We start from the raw sequence: 20433 nt of genomic DNA, 5'->3' as shown, positions 1-20433 counted from the left end.
GCAGTGTAATCAATATCTTTGTTATTATTTTCTTTCATTTTGCTTTGAGTTTTCAAATTTCTATGGTTTCAATTTTTCTGCAATTTTTATATTATCTCTCTTATCTTTGTTGTTTGTGGCTGTCTAGAATGCTTGATACTTCCATCAAATATCTTAGCTGTGCTTTTATGTGTAAGAATGAAGCACCAAAAACCTAAAAGGAAACTCTACTTATTAACCTGTGGACTGCATTTTAGGGTCATGGGGAGGTAACCAATTGTTTCATTGAATTACCCCAAAATATTAGTTTATGTAGATCTCATCTTCTATACTTTTCAGTTTACCTAGAATAAAATCCAAAACTCCAACCTACTTTATATACCTGGTCGCCAGACCTTTGAGATCAGAGCATAGGAAGAAGAAGACTGGGAAATTTCACCACTTAGAAGTCACAATTTGACTTCTTCCTGTGTTCAGTTCAGTACATAAGCCTTGCCATCCACTGTGCCTCGTGTCCCATGGCCAGAACTGTTTGGTTCAGTTTCTCCAAAGAATAAACATTTCATCCTGGACGGTTGCCTTTGCTCATCGGAGAGAAATTTGAAGCTATGACTGCTCTAGACTTTCAGCTCATCCCACGTTAAATAAGAGAGTTGAGATGATTTTTCTCCTTGTTCATTAATTTATTAATTACATAGAAATTTATTGAGGACCAGATGATAAAATCTTTCTGTGTATTACGTAAATTCCCTACCTGACAATGGTACACTTTGTCACACACACACACACACACACACACACACACACACACACAGGAACCTTAAAGATTCTTAGAAACCTTGAGTTTCCAAGAAATTTTAAAAGCTATTTATCTCACCTACTTATCGCAAGTTTGACACTCTTCAGCATTTATAAGAAATTTTTCTAATTCAATTACACAATGTGATTTAGTTTCACTATATTTGTGTTATATACAGACAGGAACCAGTGTTACAATATGCGGGGTTTTTGTTTTCATATTTTTTTGCACTTAAGTACATAAAAGCAGATACTGTTTTTTGCCCCGTGTCCCAAATCAGTAGCAAAATCTGAACTGTAAATGAGGTCACCAAAGTTCCTTTCCATTATTTACTCTTTTCCTCTTTCACTGGGATATACTTGCTTGCCTCTCCCTTTTTTGCTATTGATTGTTGATCATTCTTTTCCCACACTAAGAAAACATTGCCTCATCAGCTCATTCTTTCTTGATGTTCTTTGCATTTCACAGGGTAAAAGTCTTTCATCACATCTTTCCTCTTTTTTTTTTTCTTTTTCATAGCTCAGGCAGCTCAATTAAATAAAATTGCCATCATTTCCCAGAAAGCCATCCATTCAATTAAAAGAACATTAGTTTGCCCCAATTCTTGCCAGAGCACAGAAGTAGTGGCAGAAGATTGGCTCATCCAGAGTATGTTAATGTAGCCAAAAGAAAAGAATGTAGAATAGGAGATGGAAGAGAAGACAAGAAGCAGAATCCCAACCTACTATTTCAGAAATTCAGGAGAATACTGCAAGGACAAGGAGGCTAGGCAAGTAAACCGAAGACATACAGGAAAATCATGTTGGGTTTTGCAAGATCATAGAAAACATGTCTGTTGGTGTCCCTGTCCCTGCCCGGTTCCTGGAGTAGAGCTTCTGAAACCTTTGTGATTTCCTGGATAACAGGGTTTTTTGCTCTAATGAGGCAGCTCTGAATGGGCTCCTGAAAGGCTCCTGGATGAGGGCTAGTCATCAAAAACACCAAGCCGTGATTAGAAGCTTGGAATCTTCAGCCCTAGTCCCCCATTTTCTTGAGAAGGGAGAAGGGCTGAATGTGGACTTATTGATCAATACTGCCTATGGGAAGAAGACTCCATAAAATCCTAATAGTCGGGGATTCCCAGTGATTCCATGTTGGCAAACAAATCCACACAAGAAGGATGACACACCCCAAGTCAATAGGGATAGAAGTTCCTGCACTCAGGACTCTCCCAGACCGTCCAGCTCTTCATCTGTATCCTTTATCATATCCTTTAATACACTGGCAAATGTGTTTTCCTGAGTTCTGTGAGCCCCTCTAGCTAATTAATTGAACCCAAAGATGGAGTCATGGTAATCTCCAATTTGTAGCCAAATTAGACAGAAGCTGTGGCTAAGATAGGAATCTACTACTTGTGATTGGCATTTGACGTAGAATGGAAGCAAACCCTTGGGACTGAGCCCTTCTCCCGTGGGATCTGACACTATCGCCAGGGAGCATCAGAATTGAGTTAAATCATAGGACACTCAACTGGAGTCGTAGAATTGCTTGATGGGGGAAACCTCCGCACATTTGGTGACCATAAGTGACTGAAATGAAGTGTTGTGAGTACTTTAAAGGTGTGAAAGTGAAAGAGACACACATACAAGAAAGACAGGAGGGAAACTGGGTCTCCCCATTACAGCTTTGCAGAATGTATTCAGATTCAGCTGCTGTTAACTACGCAAGTAACTTCATATATCTGAGATTCCATTTCTTCATTATAAGTTTGGGATAAAAATACCTACTTCAAGGATTGTTGTAATCTTTAAGTAAGATAAAATTAGCTATTACCCAGCACAATATTTGGTATGTGGCGTACACTCAAGAGGTCATAATTAAAAGCAATTCTACTTCATCTTTCCTCAGGTTCTGGGCAGACAATAACTGTGATAAACTAACTTTATAGAAAAAAATGTGTCCTTCCTGGATTCTGGTGGAGTCAGAGCCTAAGGAAGCTTTTAGAGATGGAGAAGAAGGAGGGGAATATCCTGTCTTCTAAAGGGACAGTTGGCTTCATCTACTCCTTATAACAATTATTATGAGACAACTTTAATGATAATTTGTAATTCACGCAACAATCCTACATGGTTGGCATTAATAGCTTCATTTTGCAGATAACAAAACTGATGTTCATTGAGTTTCAGTGTCTTTCCCATGGTGATAAAATTAGGAAGAAGAAGATGTAGGGTTTGGACCTAGATTGTCTGGTTCCCATGTCTGTACACATAGCACCACAAATTTCCTTTGTTGATATATTTATTTCAGGATTAGTTTTTAATATTTATTTCCTCCTTCTGACCCATAAGATCTATGGGGAAACAGACCGACCTTTTCTGTTTTTGCCCATCCTTGTATCTTTGGTACCAAGCTTAGTGCTGAATTCATACTAGAAACTATGAATATTTGATGAATATTAATTGAATGAATACAAAGATGAAAAAAATGATAAAAGTGACAAAAACCACATCAATGTGGTTCATTAGGACACTTTATTCACACTCTGGTGGATAATCCGAATAATATATCAATCTACTAATTCCTAAATTTCTCTTGTTTTAAACCACCTTATTTTTTTTTTTAATTTTTTTTTTTATTTGAGTATAGTTGACCCACAAAGTCACATTAGTTTTCAGGTGTACAACACAGTGATTCAGCTTCTTTATACATTACGCTGTGCTCACCACAAGTGTAGCTACCAGCTGTCACCACACAATGCTATTACATTACCATTGACCATATTCCTTATGCTGTACCTTTTCTCTACATGGCTTATTCATTCCATAACTGGAAGCCTGTACTTCTCACTGCCCTTCACCCATTTTGTGCCCCCACCACGACCCACACACACACTCTCCCCTCTGACAACCATCAGCTTGTTCTCTATACAGGTCTGGATCTTTTTGTTTGTTTATTCATTTATTTTATTTTTTTTTAGATTCTACATATGAGTGAAATCATATGGTATTTGTCTTAACAGTTAAACCATCCTCTGCTTGAAGTACAACTGATATGAAAAGGGGAGGTCATACAAAAAAGGACAAAGTTCTTGGATACTGACATACAGCTAAGCATTCTAACCCCTTTCACACAGCATAATATAATATAGAGAGGCTCTGTTTTGACCATCACCCCTGGAAATGTAACTTATTGATGCAAAACTAAACCCATGGTTCATTTTATTAAGAGATATGTTTCTGATTTTTTTTATTCAATTACTGTCATACTCTAATTTTGGGTGAACAACAAAAGAATAATTTATTTTTCTTAAATGAAAAGTTTCTGAAGTCTGTATGCTTTCAGATGTTGTGTTTTCTCCCTATAATATGGCAAAGGGTCAGGTTCATTGAGTTTCAAGAATATGGAGGAATTAATTTGGATTTATAGTCCTCCTTAATGACATATTTCTTGATTTAAGACTAATCAAGGAAAGAAAATGAACACTTTGCATTATGTATATAGATTGGTAGTAAAACTATATCCATAAAGCATGCAAAGAGACAACTGCCTATTGAGGAAAATTCTTCAACATCAATGGGCAATTTCCCATTTTCCCCTCACACAATTAATAGAACCAAGATTCTTCTTCAGAGTCTGTGTTGCTGGTTTGGGGTAGTAATTTCCCTTTCAATTCTCAATTGCTACTGAGTTGCCCTTGGCATTTTGCAGAGCAACAAAGTTGTGTATGACCTTTTTGAGAGCTACTCAGCTACTGGGACCCCAAAATGTCAAGTACAACTCAGTTGCTCTCAGAAATTTTCCACTTGCAATTCATTTGTACTTGAAATTGATCACACACAATGTAATTGAAATGCAAACAGAAAAAAAGGCCTTGTAGAATCTCTTAGGAAAATTAATCCTTATCATTGTATATGTGAGAGAACAGAATGATCTCTGTCCTCATTAGTGAAGAAATATGGTCAAGTGGATTAAAGTAAGACTTAGGTCAAGTGCCTTGTATCCTACTCTGTGACTGGGTGACCTTGTCCAAGCCATTTAGCTTCAGGACTTAGTATGTATATCACAGATGCTCTCAGGACAGAGGGACATATATGTCATTCTATTTGTAAGAGCAATGTCCCTGTATCCCCCCCTGTGATTCTCCGCTTATCCCCTTTCCTTGATAGGGTGCTGGTACAGCTCTACAAAGGAACAGTTGTTCAGACTTGTGCTCGCACTGTCCTTCAGAGGGAATCAAGCCTGCCTGTGGAACCCAGGGGTTTTCTGTCCTTCTCACAGCAGCACATCACAGCAACATTGAATGAAACCTTTGAAGGACTTTGCTGACCATCTGTTAGAGTGTTGGCATAATAATGAAGAACTTTTCCAGCCTCATCTTCCAGAAATTCAATTCCTTTATGTTAGCGAAGGGAGAAAGAGTAATCAACTGTGGTGTAAATTGACATTAAAAAATTTATATTACATGTGAAAATAAATGCAAATATTATCAAGCACTTAAATTTTTATTCAGCAGCAGAGTGAATTCTGGTCTTTTCCCCCTTAACTTTGGATACTTATAGAGTCTCTGTTAAATATCTCTTTAGTAAGAAGTTTAATTGGCCTAGAATAGTAGTTCTTAACTGGTGGCGATTTGCCTCCAGGGAGACATTTGGCAATGTTTAGGGACATTTTCAGTTATCATCACTGGGACAGTACTAATGGCATCTAGTTTGTAGAGGTCAGGCATGCCACTAATCCTTCCTACAAGGCACAAGAAAGGCCCCATCACAAAGAATTACCCAGTTCAAAATGTCAACAGTGCCAAGGTTGAGAACCATGACATGGATTGTTTCCATTGTTAGGACAAAGTAAACATCTGAATAGAATACTTCAGAGAACGGTCATTTGAACATGAAATCATAGAGGGATCAAATAGCTATCCACACGAATTGTCTTTTTTCTCAAATTAGATTTCCTAAATTCACAATATTTTTCACCAGCGCTTTTAGTGTGTACATCTTTTTTTTCCTCTAAACATGTAACAGTTGGAGAAAAACAAGATGTTCTGTGGGGTTGGCACACTGAGAAGAGCCTCCTCGGAGGGACCAGCAGCATGGTGGAATGAAATTCATGAAGGTTGTGAAGCTGGGTGAAACTGAATTTGAATCATGACTTAACCACTTAAAAATTGTGTAGCTTTGTGCAAGTGATATAGCGTTGCTTCATTTGTTAAAAGAAGAAGAAGACTTCTTGCATAGACTTTTTATGGGAATTAGAATGACATAAGTACCTTAAGAAGAAGGAGGAGAAGAAGAAGGAGGACAAGGAGAAGGAGAAGAAAGAAGAAAGAAGAAGCAGGGCAAAACCTCCTGCATAGAGCTTTTATGGGAATTGAAATGACATAGGTACCGTAGCTGGCGCAACAGAGTAACATGCAAAGCTGGTAATCACTGTGATGGGGAGGTTATTCTGTAGACACGGAGGTGAGACACGACCTGCTAGATCTTTTTAGGTGGTGTGCCTTTGGCTTCTTACCTTGGGTTTTATATGCCAGTGTGTCATCTTGCATGACTTTTCCAAGTTATTTATTTACTATCAATAATGAATACTACACAGAACAACAGCGACAGCCCTGTCCTTTTAGAGTTTTCAATCTGCATTTCTATAGTTTGAGTCTTAATGGCAGAATTAGTATTTAATGTCTGCTCAAAGTGAGCATGACCAGGTCCTGTTAGTTACCTCTTAAGATAGCAACATTTCCTGATACAGGGATAAAAAGAGAGGCCAGAGAAGTTATTTTTGGTAATCACCAAGCATGAACCAAAAGATGAACTCATCATAGTTTCCAGAGTATTATGATGGCTTCTCAACAACCCAAACCATTTCTCTTTAAAACAAAAGGAGAATTACTAGGGATGTTACTAGTGTGATGTCTTCACTTACGTCATTATTGAATATAAATGGTCAAAAAGAAAAATCAGGCAATGAGCCTAAATGAAATAGTATGGGAGGAGATGAACCCCCAGTCCAGTGTTATGCAAGCAATAGGTGTTCAATGCATGTTGCCTGCCTGGTAACAAGAGGAAGGAGGACCTGCCTGCCCAGTGGTGGATTGGAGATTTTGCTAATAAACTCATTGCAATGGCCTCAACCTCTATCTAATTACACAGAATTCCACAAACCAACCGCTATCTTTCGGAATATCTCAACTTCCTGGATAAGAAACGTTTCTAGAATAGAAATATTCTTATTTGCATCAAAGGTGTAAATATGCAAATAAAAACAGTTTGTATTCTACTCTAGTAAAAATTAAGTTCCTTAGAAACAGAAAAAAATAATTTATAATAAGATTTCCTGTTTTGGGAAAAGATTTTTATGGGAACATGTCTATTAGACTTAAAGTTTCCATTACAAATTGGAGAGAAAATTCTTGCTTTCTCCTTAGGAGAAAATTGTTATTGCCATTGAATTAGAATGTTTACACCATTTTCCTTCTGGTAGTTATGTGATTTCCAACTTTTCTTCCCTACCACTCTCAGAAGTAAGCTTAAACACTTCTGTGACCTCCTGTGTGCTGGTTGACCATTTGCAGTATTCTCCTTTAAAAAAAGAAAATCACAACTGCTGACTACATATTATCTCCCAGGCAGTACACTACTTTCAGTTGGACAGCCTTCACAGTATGTGGCTGACGTGACTGTCTGTGGCCACGCCAACCCTTATGTGCCTATTCAAATGTAGTGACCTATGTTTGATATAATAACCTGTAACTATTGGTAACAGAATGAAATGGTCGTTTTAAGCCAGTTGGGGTGCTCTATCTATGTTGGTCAATTTGCAAAAAGCTACATCTCTCCTCTGAGCTTCAGTTTGCTTAACCAGTGTGACTACTTACAGGGTTAGAATATTCTCTTAATCTGTTTTTGCTGGTTAGACAAAGGGGTTGTTTACAGTGCTTTGAGGTTTTTTGTTTGTTTGTTTGTTTTTACCTCATTCTACCTTTTTTGTGATTATCTGTCACAGGGTGCAAATTGGGGGAACGAGATAGAAGAGTAAGTCTACAAGGGTCAAATTCCTACCTTTCCCTCCCTCATTGTTTCTCATCTCTATGCTTTCTCTTCGATAAGGACACATTTGACCTTTACTTAAACGAATACATCAGAATGGAGGGCATTGTGGAAACTCTGACTGGGTCTTGGTTGCCTTTGCCTCACACTGTAGTTGGTTACATAGTTAGCAACGTAATGAAAGTTTATTGAGTGAATAACAAACACACTGCTGCTACCTGTACAAAATCATTCCGAGAACCCAGAGCACAATGCAAATCTGTCCACTTTTTTATATCAAATTTCTAGTTTCGAGAACGATCTTCAGTGATAGCTGTAAACATTTTATTTTGCACTTCTAATGGGCATGGAACATCAAGGGGTTTGCTGTTTATAAGCCACATCTTTATGAATGCATTTGGCTATTGCACAGACTTTCCATTACCTTAGCCACTTACGAAGAAATTCCAGATAAGTTTTGTCAGATGTTTTAAGGAGGGTGGCTTTAGAAGGGTCCCTTTGCTGGAAATAGGCCACAAATGCAGTTGACATGAAGATGTTCTTGCAAAAGCAACCTGGAAAGACAAATAGTACCTGTGATTTCATTATATTTCACCTTCTCTTCCTCCTCTGTTCTTCTGATAGTTCTGCTTTGCTTAATGTTTTGAATATTTAATACCATGCTAATTTTTTTCCATTTAGTGTCATTTCTATTCTAGAGAAAATTTTATAGAAGGTGTTCCGCCAATATTTAAGATAAATGGGGATGGTATTTGGGACGTCGGCATTGTTGGAGGTTATTTTGAACCTCAAAAATTGTTTTTCTTTCTCTATGGACTTTTTTTAATGTCTAAAGGTGGTGACAACTACTAATAATGTATTCATTTTCCTTTCTTCTCAAATTCCAATTTTAGTTAGGAAGAGAAAAATAAGATTTCACTGACGCAGAGTCATCAAAGTTGATGTATGTCATAATTGCCTTAATACCATTTTTTGAACATTGATGCAGTAAAATATGATTTAAATAAAGTAGTATCCTGCAAGAATTCAAACACATAGGGACAGGATCACCTCCGTATTTTATAAAAAATTAATCTTGGTCTGATTCAACTTTCTAGTTTTTCTATTAGTCTAAGCCCTCGATACAAATAATCTCTTCCTCAAAACAGAGCCCCCTATTTAAATTCACCCTGAAGAATTTATCCAGGCACCATTGGGCCCAGAGTGACTTGGGAAATAAGAATTGGTAGCATCTTAGAATGTCAGAGTTGAGGGAGAATTCAGAGATAATCTCATCTGAGCTCCACCTTTCTCAGCAAGAAAACAAAGGCTCAGGAGGGGAAAGCCATTTTCCCATGTCACATATGCTGTTAACATTAAGACAAATTATACCCCCTCCACTGTGCCAAGTTGGTTAGTGTTCTGGCATATAGGTGTTTTTTCGTTGGTTTTTTTTTTTCCAATTTCTGTATGTTTAAAACAGACTCTCATCTTATTCACCACAAATCTTGTACAAAAGTATATACTTTCATATATAAAGCTAAGCAACCCATAACCCAATGTTCAACTCTCAGGATAACATGGACTTTATACATTTACCTCTGATAAAGGTTTGTGTCAGTAAGCATGGAAAATAGAAAGCGTATAAAGCTTTTTAGAACAAAGTATTTACTGGTAAATTCAAAATGTTTCAGCTAATATTAACTGTAAAAAAGAAAGATTAACGAATCCTGGAATTTTATATCTATCCTTTTCCTAAGGCTAACAGAGTATGTTTCCTTGTTATGAATGTTTGAGTCAGTGATCATTTTGATGGACTAGCTCTTTCTTCAGGAGATAAGTTAATATAGGTCTTTTTCCAAGGTTAGGTCACATGCAAATATACCTCCTAACTTCCATAGCATCGAGAAAACAGTGTGTTTGGTAATGTGTTAATTGCGTCTTTGTAAGGAAATGAGGCCTGTGTGTAGGCAGAAGGAAGGGGCAGGTTGAAATGGGTGCAGCTGGAGGCGAGTTAGGAGGGAATTTCGAGAGAGATTATACAGGGAGAAAGGGCCTTTGTACTGTGGGGTGTGACGGTATGCACACCCTGCTTTTAAAAAGTTCTGTTATCAGCACTTCGATAACCATCCTTCTCAGACATCCACCTCCCCTTCCAATCTTTCCTCAGATCCCAGGCTCCTCAGGCTGCAAGCCCTGGTGAAATCTCAGCCAGAAATAAATACACTCTATAATTCTAAGGCTAGAAACTGAAATAAAGTGTTGACTTGCATCGCGTTTACTGCATTTCACGCGCGCTGGGCATTTGTCGTCAGCAGAACCACATACAGGATGTAAAATAATTTTTAAGAAATTAATGCCAAAAATCTGGAAAAACTAATCCCAAGGGCTCTGTAGCTTCAAAAGACAGCAGAATTGTTAAAACTAATCAATTGGTGCACTCTTTATTTGGAGAGTTTGTGTCCGGATTTATCTTTGGATTCAGATTATTTTCCATATTAATGATGTCACACTACAGCCTTTTTTTTTGTCTTAGACATTTTCAGTTATTATCTTCACAATATTGGCAAAAAAAGAAGCGCTCAAAGACTCCGCCTGTCATTAAAATTTCAAGTGTTTCATTTTTTTCAAGGCTTTTTAGAACTAGCCAATGGGAAAAAATCAAGCACCACTTGTAAAAATTTTTCTAATATCCTAAAATATATTCACACACAATATATCCATCGTTATATTTTATTTAAGGAAAAATACAAACCACAATCCCAGAACTTGACATTAAGTTATACTTAGCATGTTTTCCAAATACTAACTTCAAGCAGAAAATTGATTTTCAACCAGAAATGTTATTTCATGTGTATAATTTCTCTTAAACACATAATACTTTCAAAATATATTTGCTTTTCCTGTTTGAAAGAAGACAGTAGGGCAGAGTACCTTTGTCTTGACAATAGCTGGCAAACTATATATGCTTAATAAATCATTTTTGATGTGATAGGATTTGGGGCAATTTTTTAAATTCAAAAAATGTCATCTGTATTGAACACAGGTATGACCTTGATAATAGATTGGTCTAAAGAATATTAAAACTAAAGACAGAAGATGTAAGACAATGCTTGCTCCCTACCACAGGCCTCAGCTCGATGTCCCAGGAAAGTCTGGTGAGCTGCGAAAAGGAACTAGAGACCCAAGCGTGCTGGAAATGCTCAAGGGTTCTTTTGAATCCCCTCCCTCAATCTCCTTTATCTTTCAAAGGAAACAGTTATGGAAGAGAAGAGGCAGGAGTGCTATGGAGAACCAAGCAATAGATTGAAGTTAAAGGCCTGAGGCTCTAAATCACATCTCTACTAACAACAGTTCTGGGATCATTGCAAAATTACTTAGCCCCTTTACAAGTTAGTAAAACTTCCACCTCCCTCATCTTTAAACATACGAGGTTGGACTCAATTTCCAAGGCCTCTAGCAGTTCCCAAACCCTGTAATTCAGACTACCCATAAAAAGTAAATGGAACGAATTCTGGGATATTCAATTTCTAAAGTCAAGTTGTAAAGGGTATAGGCTTTTTCATTAATGAATGCCAGAAGCTGTACGGAACTTTGTGGGTGCTCAATAAATATTAAACAATCAATTTTATCTTTCATCTGCAAAATGGGGTGAGTAATGCTGACTTGTCTCACAGAATTTTGTGCGAGAAATAATAAATGAGAACAAAGCACTTTTCAGATAATGAAGTAATTTGAATAAGCTGCTTAATAGGTCTGAGGTCTAGCTAGATGATGGAAGAATAAAGTGTCTTTTTTATTATTACATCTGTGAAATACAGCAGTCTTTTCATCTGTTTAAGAAGAAACAGTCATTATCCTTGCTTATCACCAGAAAGGCAGCATGAGTAATTTCTGTGCAAATGGAATTTTTCATGTGATTTTACCATTTATCAATTTTAACAAAATGCACGCTTTAGCTTTACCTGATATCAGAATGGAATCATATCTTGATTTAAATAGTTTAACGAGGTGTCCCATCGGCATTGCACTCTCTGCCTAAGGAAAATGCTTTTCTAAATGACTGAGAAGCTGCGCAAATGAGAAAATTGTAAATTTAATAATCCTCCTACTCAAAAATAATACAATTCAAGAATTGCTACTGAGGAAAATGAGGTATCGCATTCTAGTTTCCTGGAGACTTCCACGGTCTGTTCTTTTTTATGTTTGTGTTCGATAAATATTTTGTGCTATTTTTTTTTTTACAGTGTTTCAACAGAAGACAGCCAAAAGACAGTCTGATGGTGACAAGTTCCATGGTCCTAAGAGACAAGGTACTGACATGAACTTCAGCTTATTTAATAATCTCTAAGTAAGATTTAAAGAAGTCTTACGAATATTGGATAAAGTCTCTGAGGTAGAAGTAAATAATTGTGTGCCTGATTGGTTGTACTAATGTCTTGCCCAAATAAAATTTTGTCGTAAGATTAATACAAGAAAATTATTTCGATTAATAAAGGCAAGAAACAGCCTTGTGAGAATGTTTGTAGTGGTGTTGATGATATTGTTACCAGGGCTCTAGGAAGGTCAAGTAAGACAAATTCTCCAACCTGCACAGAGACCATGCTTTAATAGACCATTAGAGAGAAGCCTGTGGAGTGTAAGTTGGGAGGGTTGGGGGCAGAGGGACAGATGATTGATTCCCCAAAGAAGGGGACCAGCATGGGATTTCTGTACTCTGCATTGAATTCCAATCTAAGACTAAACCCTTGTTTCACTAGTCTCTTGCTCTCTGACCTTGATCTAGCAGTTTTTGGAACACTTAACTTGTCATGCAGAAAAAAACTGGAAACTGTAGCTACAGAGACATCACACACAGAAAAGTTTTCCTTCCTCTCTATGAAAAGGCTGCTGCCTCCAATTTCCCCTGACATACACGGTTCTGATTGAAAAGAGAAACTCTAGCAGGTTATTTGTTATGATTTTTCCCCCCAATAATAAGAGCTTGGTTAAAATTTAAAAAGGAAAAATGTAAATGGTGACAGATATAGGGGGCTCGCTCTGATAATCAATAATCTCAATGCCCCTTGGAAATAACTTTAGTCCAAGATAGCATTGCCTTGAAATTGCTACTAGTAAATTATTAAAAGACATTAAAATAAAACCAAGAGGTTATCTCACAGTAGCCACTGAACACCATCACCCCCCAGCCAGTGTCCCTTTGTGCCATCATAGAGATGGCTAGGCACTGACTGCACCCACTTCTCACCCCACCGGGCTACTAAATACACCACCTCAGTGGACCTGCTCCTAGGACGTCATGGATTGTCCTCCAAACAAAAGTATGTCCTTAAATGTGTGATCTTCACCCATCACTTCAAGTGGCACTTCCCACGGCAGCAGGGTCGTACTTAGATCATTCTTCCAATTAAGCACATGATGCTTGAATGCAGTACATAATGAAGCTGAATTTCTGGCCCTGAACACACAGATATACTGCATACAGATTGACATGCAAAACAAAACAAAAAAAGAGAGAGAGAGAAGAAGAAGCCTCTATTTGAAAGCTTTCCATTTCTAGTGATTTCATAATTTGAGGGAAAAGATTTATCTTTTTAAGGTTACTATTATCCTTCCACTGTACCTTTACCTCTCTCAAGAAATAAGTGCAGACCTCCATATGAGATCATTCTACAATCAGAATCAAACAGCTCCTAAGGAATTAGCAACGTAGAGATTATTCCTTCAGGACTCCCCCACATACCTCACAGATTTGGAAAGAACAAAGAGAGAGGATGCTTTGAGCTCTTTAGGAGAAAATTTCCCTAAAGCATTTTTAAATAAATTACTCAATTATCATGTTTTAATTAAATTCTGTTAGAATTGAGGAGAAAAGGTGAAGAAGGCCACCAGAGATGAAGGAAGGTGACAAACAGCAAGAGGAATAAAGAGATCCTTGGAATTCTCACTCTTACCAGTTGTCCTCTGGCTACCCCCAGAAAGCAACATAAGGAAAGGCTGCTAGTGTCTGTTAGAGACCAATAATTCTTCTACTGTATGTACAGAAAAATAATCCCTTCTGTCCCCAGAAAGAAGAGGGAGGGAAGAATAGTGAAACAAGAACCTAATTATAAAATGTTTTATTGGATTAATATCTGTCCATATTGGTACCTAATTTGTTTCATTGAGATCAACAATCAGTAGATTTTTAAAACTCTTTTATGGCTAGGATGTGAAAATTTTACTCAAATTGTGTATGAATTTTCTCTCTGGATATTTAAACCCAACTTATTGATGATGTATTAGATTAGTTACCTTGGAACAGTTTCCCTCGATTCCTTTAACCCTGGACACCAGTAATTCTGTAGAACAGAAAAGAATATTATTCTATTTGCAAGGAGAAGAAGAACATTAAACCTTCTGAAATGTTGGAAAACCTCCCTGATTACTGCAGTCTGAAGGGAAATCAGAATCTAGTATGAGAACAGAAGAGATAATTAAGAATAATTGGGAAGATTTTAAAATTAAAGAATTTTAGCCTTTTCTTTACTCTTTCCAATCCTTTTTCTCTAAACCTTTTCAGATATTTATGACCATCCAGTCCATGGGACATATTAGGAGATCAAAACTTCTTATTTCCGAATTAATGATTACTCTTTAACTATCCTGGGATTTCATGGTATAGTAGGAAAAGCAGTACATACTTCACCAATGATAATCTCATTATTTGAACAACAAAAAAAGGCCCTTTTATGAAATGTTTGTCAGAATCAAGATTTTCTAGAGGGACTAGACAGGTTCCCTAAGGAAGGTTAAAGAAATTGTTTAATTCAGGGCTCCTGGGTGGCTCAGCCGTTAAGCATCTGCCTTTGGCTCAAGTATGATCCCAGGGTCCTGGGATCCACCCCCGCATTGGACTCCCTGCTTCTCCCTCTCACACTCCCCTTGCTTGTGTTCCCTCTGTCACTGTCTCTCTCTGTCAAATAAATAAATAAAATCTTAAGAAAAAAAGAAATTATTTAATTCTTTCATGATATGCTGGAAGGAAAAGGGATTACAAAAGCCAATGATTTTCCCTCTGAAATTATAAGTGTTTCAGATGCCCTACATTCAAGACTGCCAAAGGATTGCCAGGAAATTACATTATTGCTAAGTCAAGGAATTTTCCTGAGGAACAGAAAGAATTAACTGGAACCATTTCCATGGAAACTTAACAAATTTCTTCAACTCACTTTTCTCATCCTGAAAAAACATGGGGAAAATGGTGAGGACTTTGGATCCTCTAGATAAAAGTTTCCATCAAAATACAGTTTTAAAATCAGTTTTCCTGATTTGGTTTTGAAATTAGAATGTGCCAGAGTGATATCTCAGAATGTGCTGCTACCTCAGGTCTCCCACCCCTCCCAAACTGAGCTTCCCAGGCTGCTCAAGCGTGTGTGCATTGACACTGCAAGCCAGAGAGCTGACAGTGGGTTTGGAGTTCATCAGAGTTTTGAAGTCTGAGTCACGTTAATGACGCTGGTAGAGGACTGATTTATAACCCCTAATTCTAATCTCTTAAGTCTGTATACTAGAGGAAGGTTCCTCCCCAGGGACTAGAACGCTTGGGTCCATTATGCCCCTGACAAATAATAAAGTTTCTATGAAATATTATTAGTAATTAGAAGACCACTAAGTGAACATGATCAAGTCAAAGGGGAATGGAAGAATGTAAGGGCTGCTTCTTCAAAGACATGGAAATATCTGGTTAATTTTCCCTGGCTTACAAGATCATGTAATAGTCTCAGGTCAAAATTTCTCACATCTCCCACACCTGTCACACCTTTTTACCCCCTTTGTTATATCTTCTTATTAGACTCTGCCAAGGGGCCTTTTCTATCCTCACTGGAATCATCCATGTATTATTAATGTAGTCTTACCTCAAATATGATACATGGCAACTGATGAGGTTTAGTGTTCCCAGCATTCGGAACTGCCTCCCTGTGATTATGGGTCACATCCACAAATCTCCCCAGTCACACAGTTAAATGATGAATCTCATCAAGGATCGGCTGTTGCTATCACTCTTAGAAGGCACACAGTTTCTTTGGGGGATGGGGTTAGGTGGGAAATAGGGGGAGCCTATAGCTGGGACTCCCAACCCTAGATGAGCATAAGAATTATTTGTGAAGCTTCTAAAATTTGGTTGCCTAAATCTTACCTTAGACATGGCTAAAAATGGAACACGTGAGAATAGTAATGAGCAATAATCTCAAAAACAACATGCAAAAGACAAAATATAATCAAAAAAATCTTTTTTGAAGGCCATATTGTGGTCAGATTTGACTGCTAACTGTTATATTTCAAAAATAGTCTTCACAATATAATTTTAATTTTTGCCATGTTTAAACCATGTTTCACATAAAAATTAAAATCTCCAACCACTCCCTATTATATTATTGTATCGTTTGCTACAAATGACTTCTGCTATTATCACTTGTTATCATGCTTTCCATGTTGTTTTCTTATATTTGAGACACATTCCTTTAAATTCATAATTCCATAAAAAGTGGAAAAATAAAAGATATATCAAGAGAATCAAGTCAATAAAAACATGAAGGAAAACATTTATTTTTGATAATGGAAACTATTCACATGTGTTTAATATGCAGGCACTAAGTCTTCTCTACTCAGTAACTATCTGCCTGGCCCCAGGTATAGTCTCTGCCCACTGATTCTATAATACAGACTGAAAAGCCATTGTTGGCTGTCTTTTCAGGGGGTGTGAATGCTCATGGGAAAGATACAGTCAGGGAACACATCTTGTTTGTGTTCTCCAAATGTCCAGTGCTATAGCAGTCTGATAAATGTTAAATAACAAAATTTTCTGTAAGTGGAAGGCCGGAGAAACATAGACGTCGATGGTATTGCCCTTACGTGGGAGAAAAGAGAATGCTGGCCTCAGAGGTATTTTCATCAGGCTGTTTTTGCTGGCAGTGGATGTATTAAAAAGAAAAGGGGGGATTATTGTGGTCATTTGTGTTCCATAAAAGAATAATGGCCTCAGTTCTCTTTTTCAGTATAACTTACATTTCCTTTTTTACAAAAGTTTTTTGTCAAAGTCACACTTGGGAAAACTTATGCAATAACTGAGTCCTTATCCAAAATGGTGATGTGTCAGGGGCGCCTGGGTGGCACAGCGGTTAAGCGTGTGCCTTCGGCTCAGGGCGTGATCCCGGCGTTCTGGGATCGAGCCCCACATCAGGCTCCTCTGCTATGAGCCTGCTTCTTCCTCTCCCACTCCCCCTGCTTGTGTTCCCTCTCTCACTGGCTGTCTCTATCTCTGTTGAATAAATAAATAAAAACTTTAAAAAAAAACAAAACAAAAACAAAATGGTGATGTGTCAAAAGCCCACAGTAGAAAGTGAGGAGGAGGATTTAATGTTACACTTTGCATCCTGAGACCCCCAAATAAAGCTCTGTGATGGAGGGATGGCATGCTCAAGAAGAATTCTGTTAGTAATTGATGCAGGGAGTTAGTTGCTTACAGACCAATAAGTACATAGTGCCAAGGAAACATGCTTCACCTGTATGTGACAAGGCTGCACTGACCAAACCTGATAAACCCTGGGATCCTCAGTTGTGAATTGCAACTATCAAAATCCCCTGCAACCTAGAGCAGAGAACAAAATTCGAACACAAGGAACAGAGGCAAAGGATCAATAGACGCTAAATCTCTTGGTGAATATGATTCTATTGATACGTTCTCTTTCAAAAAGGATTGAGGAAGAGAACAAATAAATAATATGAGAACTTCAAAAACCACTCCAGAGAAAAGGAAGGAGAGATTAATCATGAAGACTCAGGATAATTATACTTCTGTAAATGATTTTTTTAATGAGTAAGATTATCAAACACCAAACAATCAAAATGTAGATAATGGGAAATACATACATACATACAATAAGGATGTTCCAACTAAAAGTTTGTAATTTTTTAAATCTTAGGTTTTTAAAAATATTTTACCTGTTTAGAAAATATTTTAAGGCAGTAAAGAAGTATGTATTATTTTGAATTTTCATTTATTAAATTAAAGCTGAACTATTCAACTTTCAGGTTCAGTATCTAACACCTGTCAATATACAAAAGCCAAAAAAGAAAATTTCAGAAAACTGTGAACTTATAAACAAATTGAAAACATAGGGAAGAAACAGCAGCAGCAACTCTGGGGTCAAAGTCAAGCTAAGATGAAAGCAAACTACATGAAATACAATTTAGGTGAGAGGGCAGGATGATATGAAACATATGACATGAAGAAAAGGGATCTAGCTATGACAAAAGGAAGTATGGTAAAAATAAAATTAACTTAGAAGCTAAAATTTCAGTAGCAAATTAAAATCCACATTGGTCACAATGAAAAGGACAGATGGTGGATAAAAATCAGTTATTGGAGTTGAGAACATATTTGGAGTAGGGTTTGTTCTCAATACATGGAAAGACTAAAAACGGTTGAGATGGAGAAGAGGGATCCAACTCATGTATAATAGGTTTGGTTTTATGTTTTTTGAATTTTTTTAGTAGAATACAAAATACAATCAATGACATAGCTAAACAAAGCTTTGGAGAACAGGGAAGTGAGGGACTATATGGGCTCACTGTGACCCAGAAAACTACAAGGAAATATATCCACCTTAAAAACACCCTAGCAAATCTTTTTAATTACAAAGATGAAGAAACAATCTTAAAGTATTGAGAAGATATTTTAACTTAGATTTTTCTATTCAAAAAAAAAAATCGGGGGCCTGGGTGGCTTAGTCGTTAAGTGTCTGCTCAGGGCATGATTCTGACATTCTGGGATCGAGCCCCACATCAGGCTCCTCCACTGGGAGCCTGCTTCTTCCTCTCCCACTCCCCCTGCTTGTGTTCCCTCTCTCGCTGGCTGTCTCTCTCTGTCAAATAAATAAAAATCTTTATAAAAATAAAAATAAACAGGTTTGTTTAAAAAATAAATAAATAATAAAAATCAGAGAATCTGTGTAACAAAAATTTGAGATAACGGACTAAACAGTTTATTAGGAAAAGATTGCAACTTAAGTTTATATTTAGTCTGGTACTACATTCACATAAGAAGAAGACAGATATAGTTTTTTGATATCCAAGGTTTTAGAAAAGATGGAATTTCTGGGTACATCATGAAAGTATTACCCAAAATATATTCTAAGTAAATGAGAGACTAAGCAAAATAAAAAGTTCAAAGAGAATTTATGGTATTAAAGAATTTGTGGTGAATAATGAATTCAATAAAACATGGAATTGCATTTAAGTAATTATTGTAAATTTATTTATAAAATATGAATGTAAAATATTGGTGATAAAAAGTAGGTAATGCAGCAAATCATAATTTTATTGCAATAATCTGGGTCTGATGCTCAGGTAATATAAAATTGTCTAAGAACTAGAAGAAAATGCAAAACTAAAATTATTCCCTTTCATTCATGACTTAGTAATCAAAAATATATATATAAGGTAAACAGTACCTCTGAAATTTATTTTAAAATAAAATATGTACCTTCCAAATCACTTAATGTTATGTGTGTGTGTGTGTGTGTATGTATACACGTATATGTATAGCCTTTATAACAAAAGTCAGAAATTAGTATTTTTAACACAAGGAAAATTATTAAGAGAAAACACAAGGGGTAAGAGGGAATGTGGCTAAGCTGGCCTAACAGGATTCTTGCTGAAGGCAGAGCCAGGTGATCAGATAACACCTAGGGGGTGATGGAAGGTAAAGGAACCCAAGCAAATATTGAAGGTAATTGGATATGGAGGGTGAGGGACTCTGACTACACAAACTTAGCAGGGTCTTAGGAAAATTAAGCAATACAAAGATGAACATGGAAGTACAAAGGGTGAGGCACAGTTGGGAAGAGGACTCAGAGTAGCCTGACTCAAGGTTAGGCAAGGGAGGAACTCTGGCGATATGCAGCCCTAAGTTCAAGAGATGGGGATCCTTTGTTTGGAACTTACAAATAATTCAGCACTCCGGGTATCTCCTAATTCACTCACATGGCCCAGAGTTAATTTACCTACTAGTTCCTTAGCTATGGACCAAAAAAATAGCTCCAGATGTAAATCTTGCTCACTGCTTTTTTAAGTTCTATTACTGACAAATTCTTTCCAATTACGAAATAATTTGTTAAGATGGTGCAGTATGATATAGCATTGGTATATCAAACCATTGGCATGGTTTGGAATGGTATGTATTCCATGGGGAAGCCTGTTAGCAAAGTGGGAGAAAGTTTCTTACTGTAAAAACAATACAGGGGCCCCTGAGTGGCTCAGTCAGTTAAGCATCTTCCTTCAGGTCAGGTCATTCATGATTCCAGCTTTCTAGGATTGAGCCCTGCATCAGGCTCCCTGCTCAGTTGCTCAGTGGGGAGTCTGCTTCTCCCTCTTCCTCTGCACCCCCCCTCCACCCCCGCTTGTGCTCCCCTTCTCTTTGTCTCTCTCTCTTTCTCAAATAAATAAAATCTTTAAAAAATGTTTTTAAAATACAGTATTATCACAGAAAGCTGGAAATCGGAAAAAAGTAATCTCTGACGCTCTCACTGTAGAACAACTTGTATCATGGTACGATAATCTCCCCCCGCGCTTTATCTTACGAACAACATTTGTATCATTTTACTGTAC

At 37.2% G+C, this 20433-nt stretch overlaps 1 protein-coding gene across 2 annotated transcripts in view; it reads left to right on the top strand.

Annotated features, from left to right (window-relative positions):
* The window catches only part of BANK1 (B cell scaffold protein with ankyrin repeats 1), a 279554-nt gene that overhangs the window by 242755 nt on the left and 16366 nt on the right, over positions 1-20433 (top strand). For both annotated transcript variants that reach the window (XM_034671448.1, XM_011221343.3), the window contains one exon: positions 12030-12095. In XM_034671448.1, coding sequence (XP_034527339.1) covers positions 12030-12095 — 66 coding nt within the window. The remainder of the gene's footprint in view (positions 1-12029; positions 12096-20433) is intronic.

The sequence above is a fragment of the Ailuropoda melanoleuca genome, chromosome 11 (assembly GCF_002007445.2).
Source record: "Ailuropoda melanoleuca isolate Jingjing chromosome 11, ASM200744v2, whole genome shotgun sequence".
NCBI classification, from domain to species: Eukaryota; Metazoa; Chordata; class Mammalia; order Carnivora; family Ursidae; genus Ailuropoda; species Ailuropoda melanoleuca.
The sequence above is the reverse complement of the archived record's forward strand: the minus strand, read 5'-3'. Positions and strand labels throughout refer to the sequence as shown.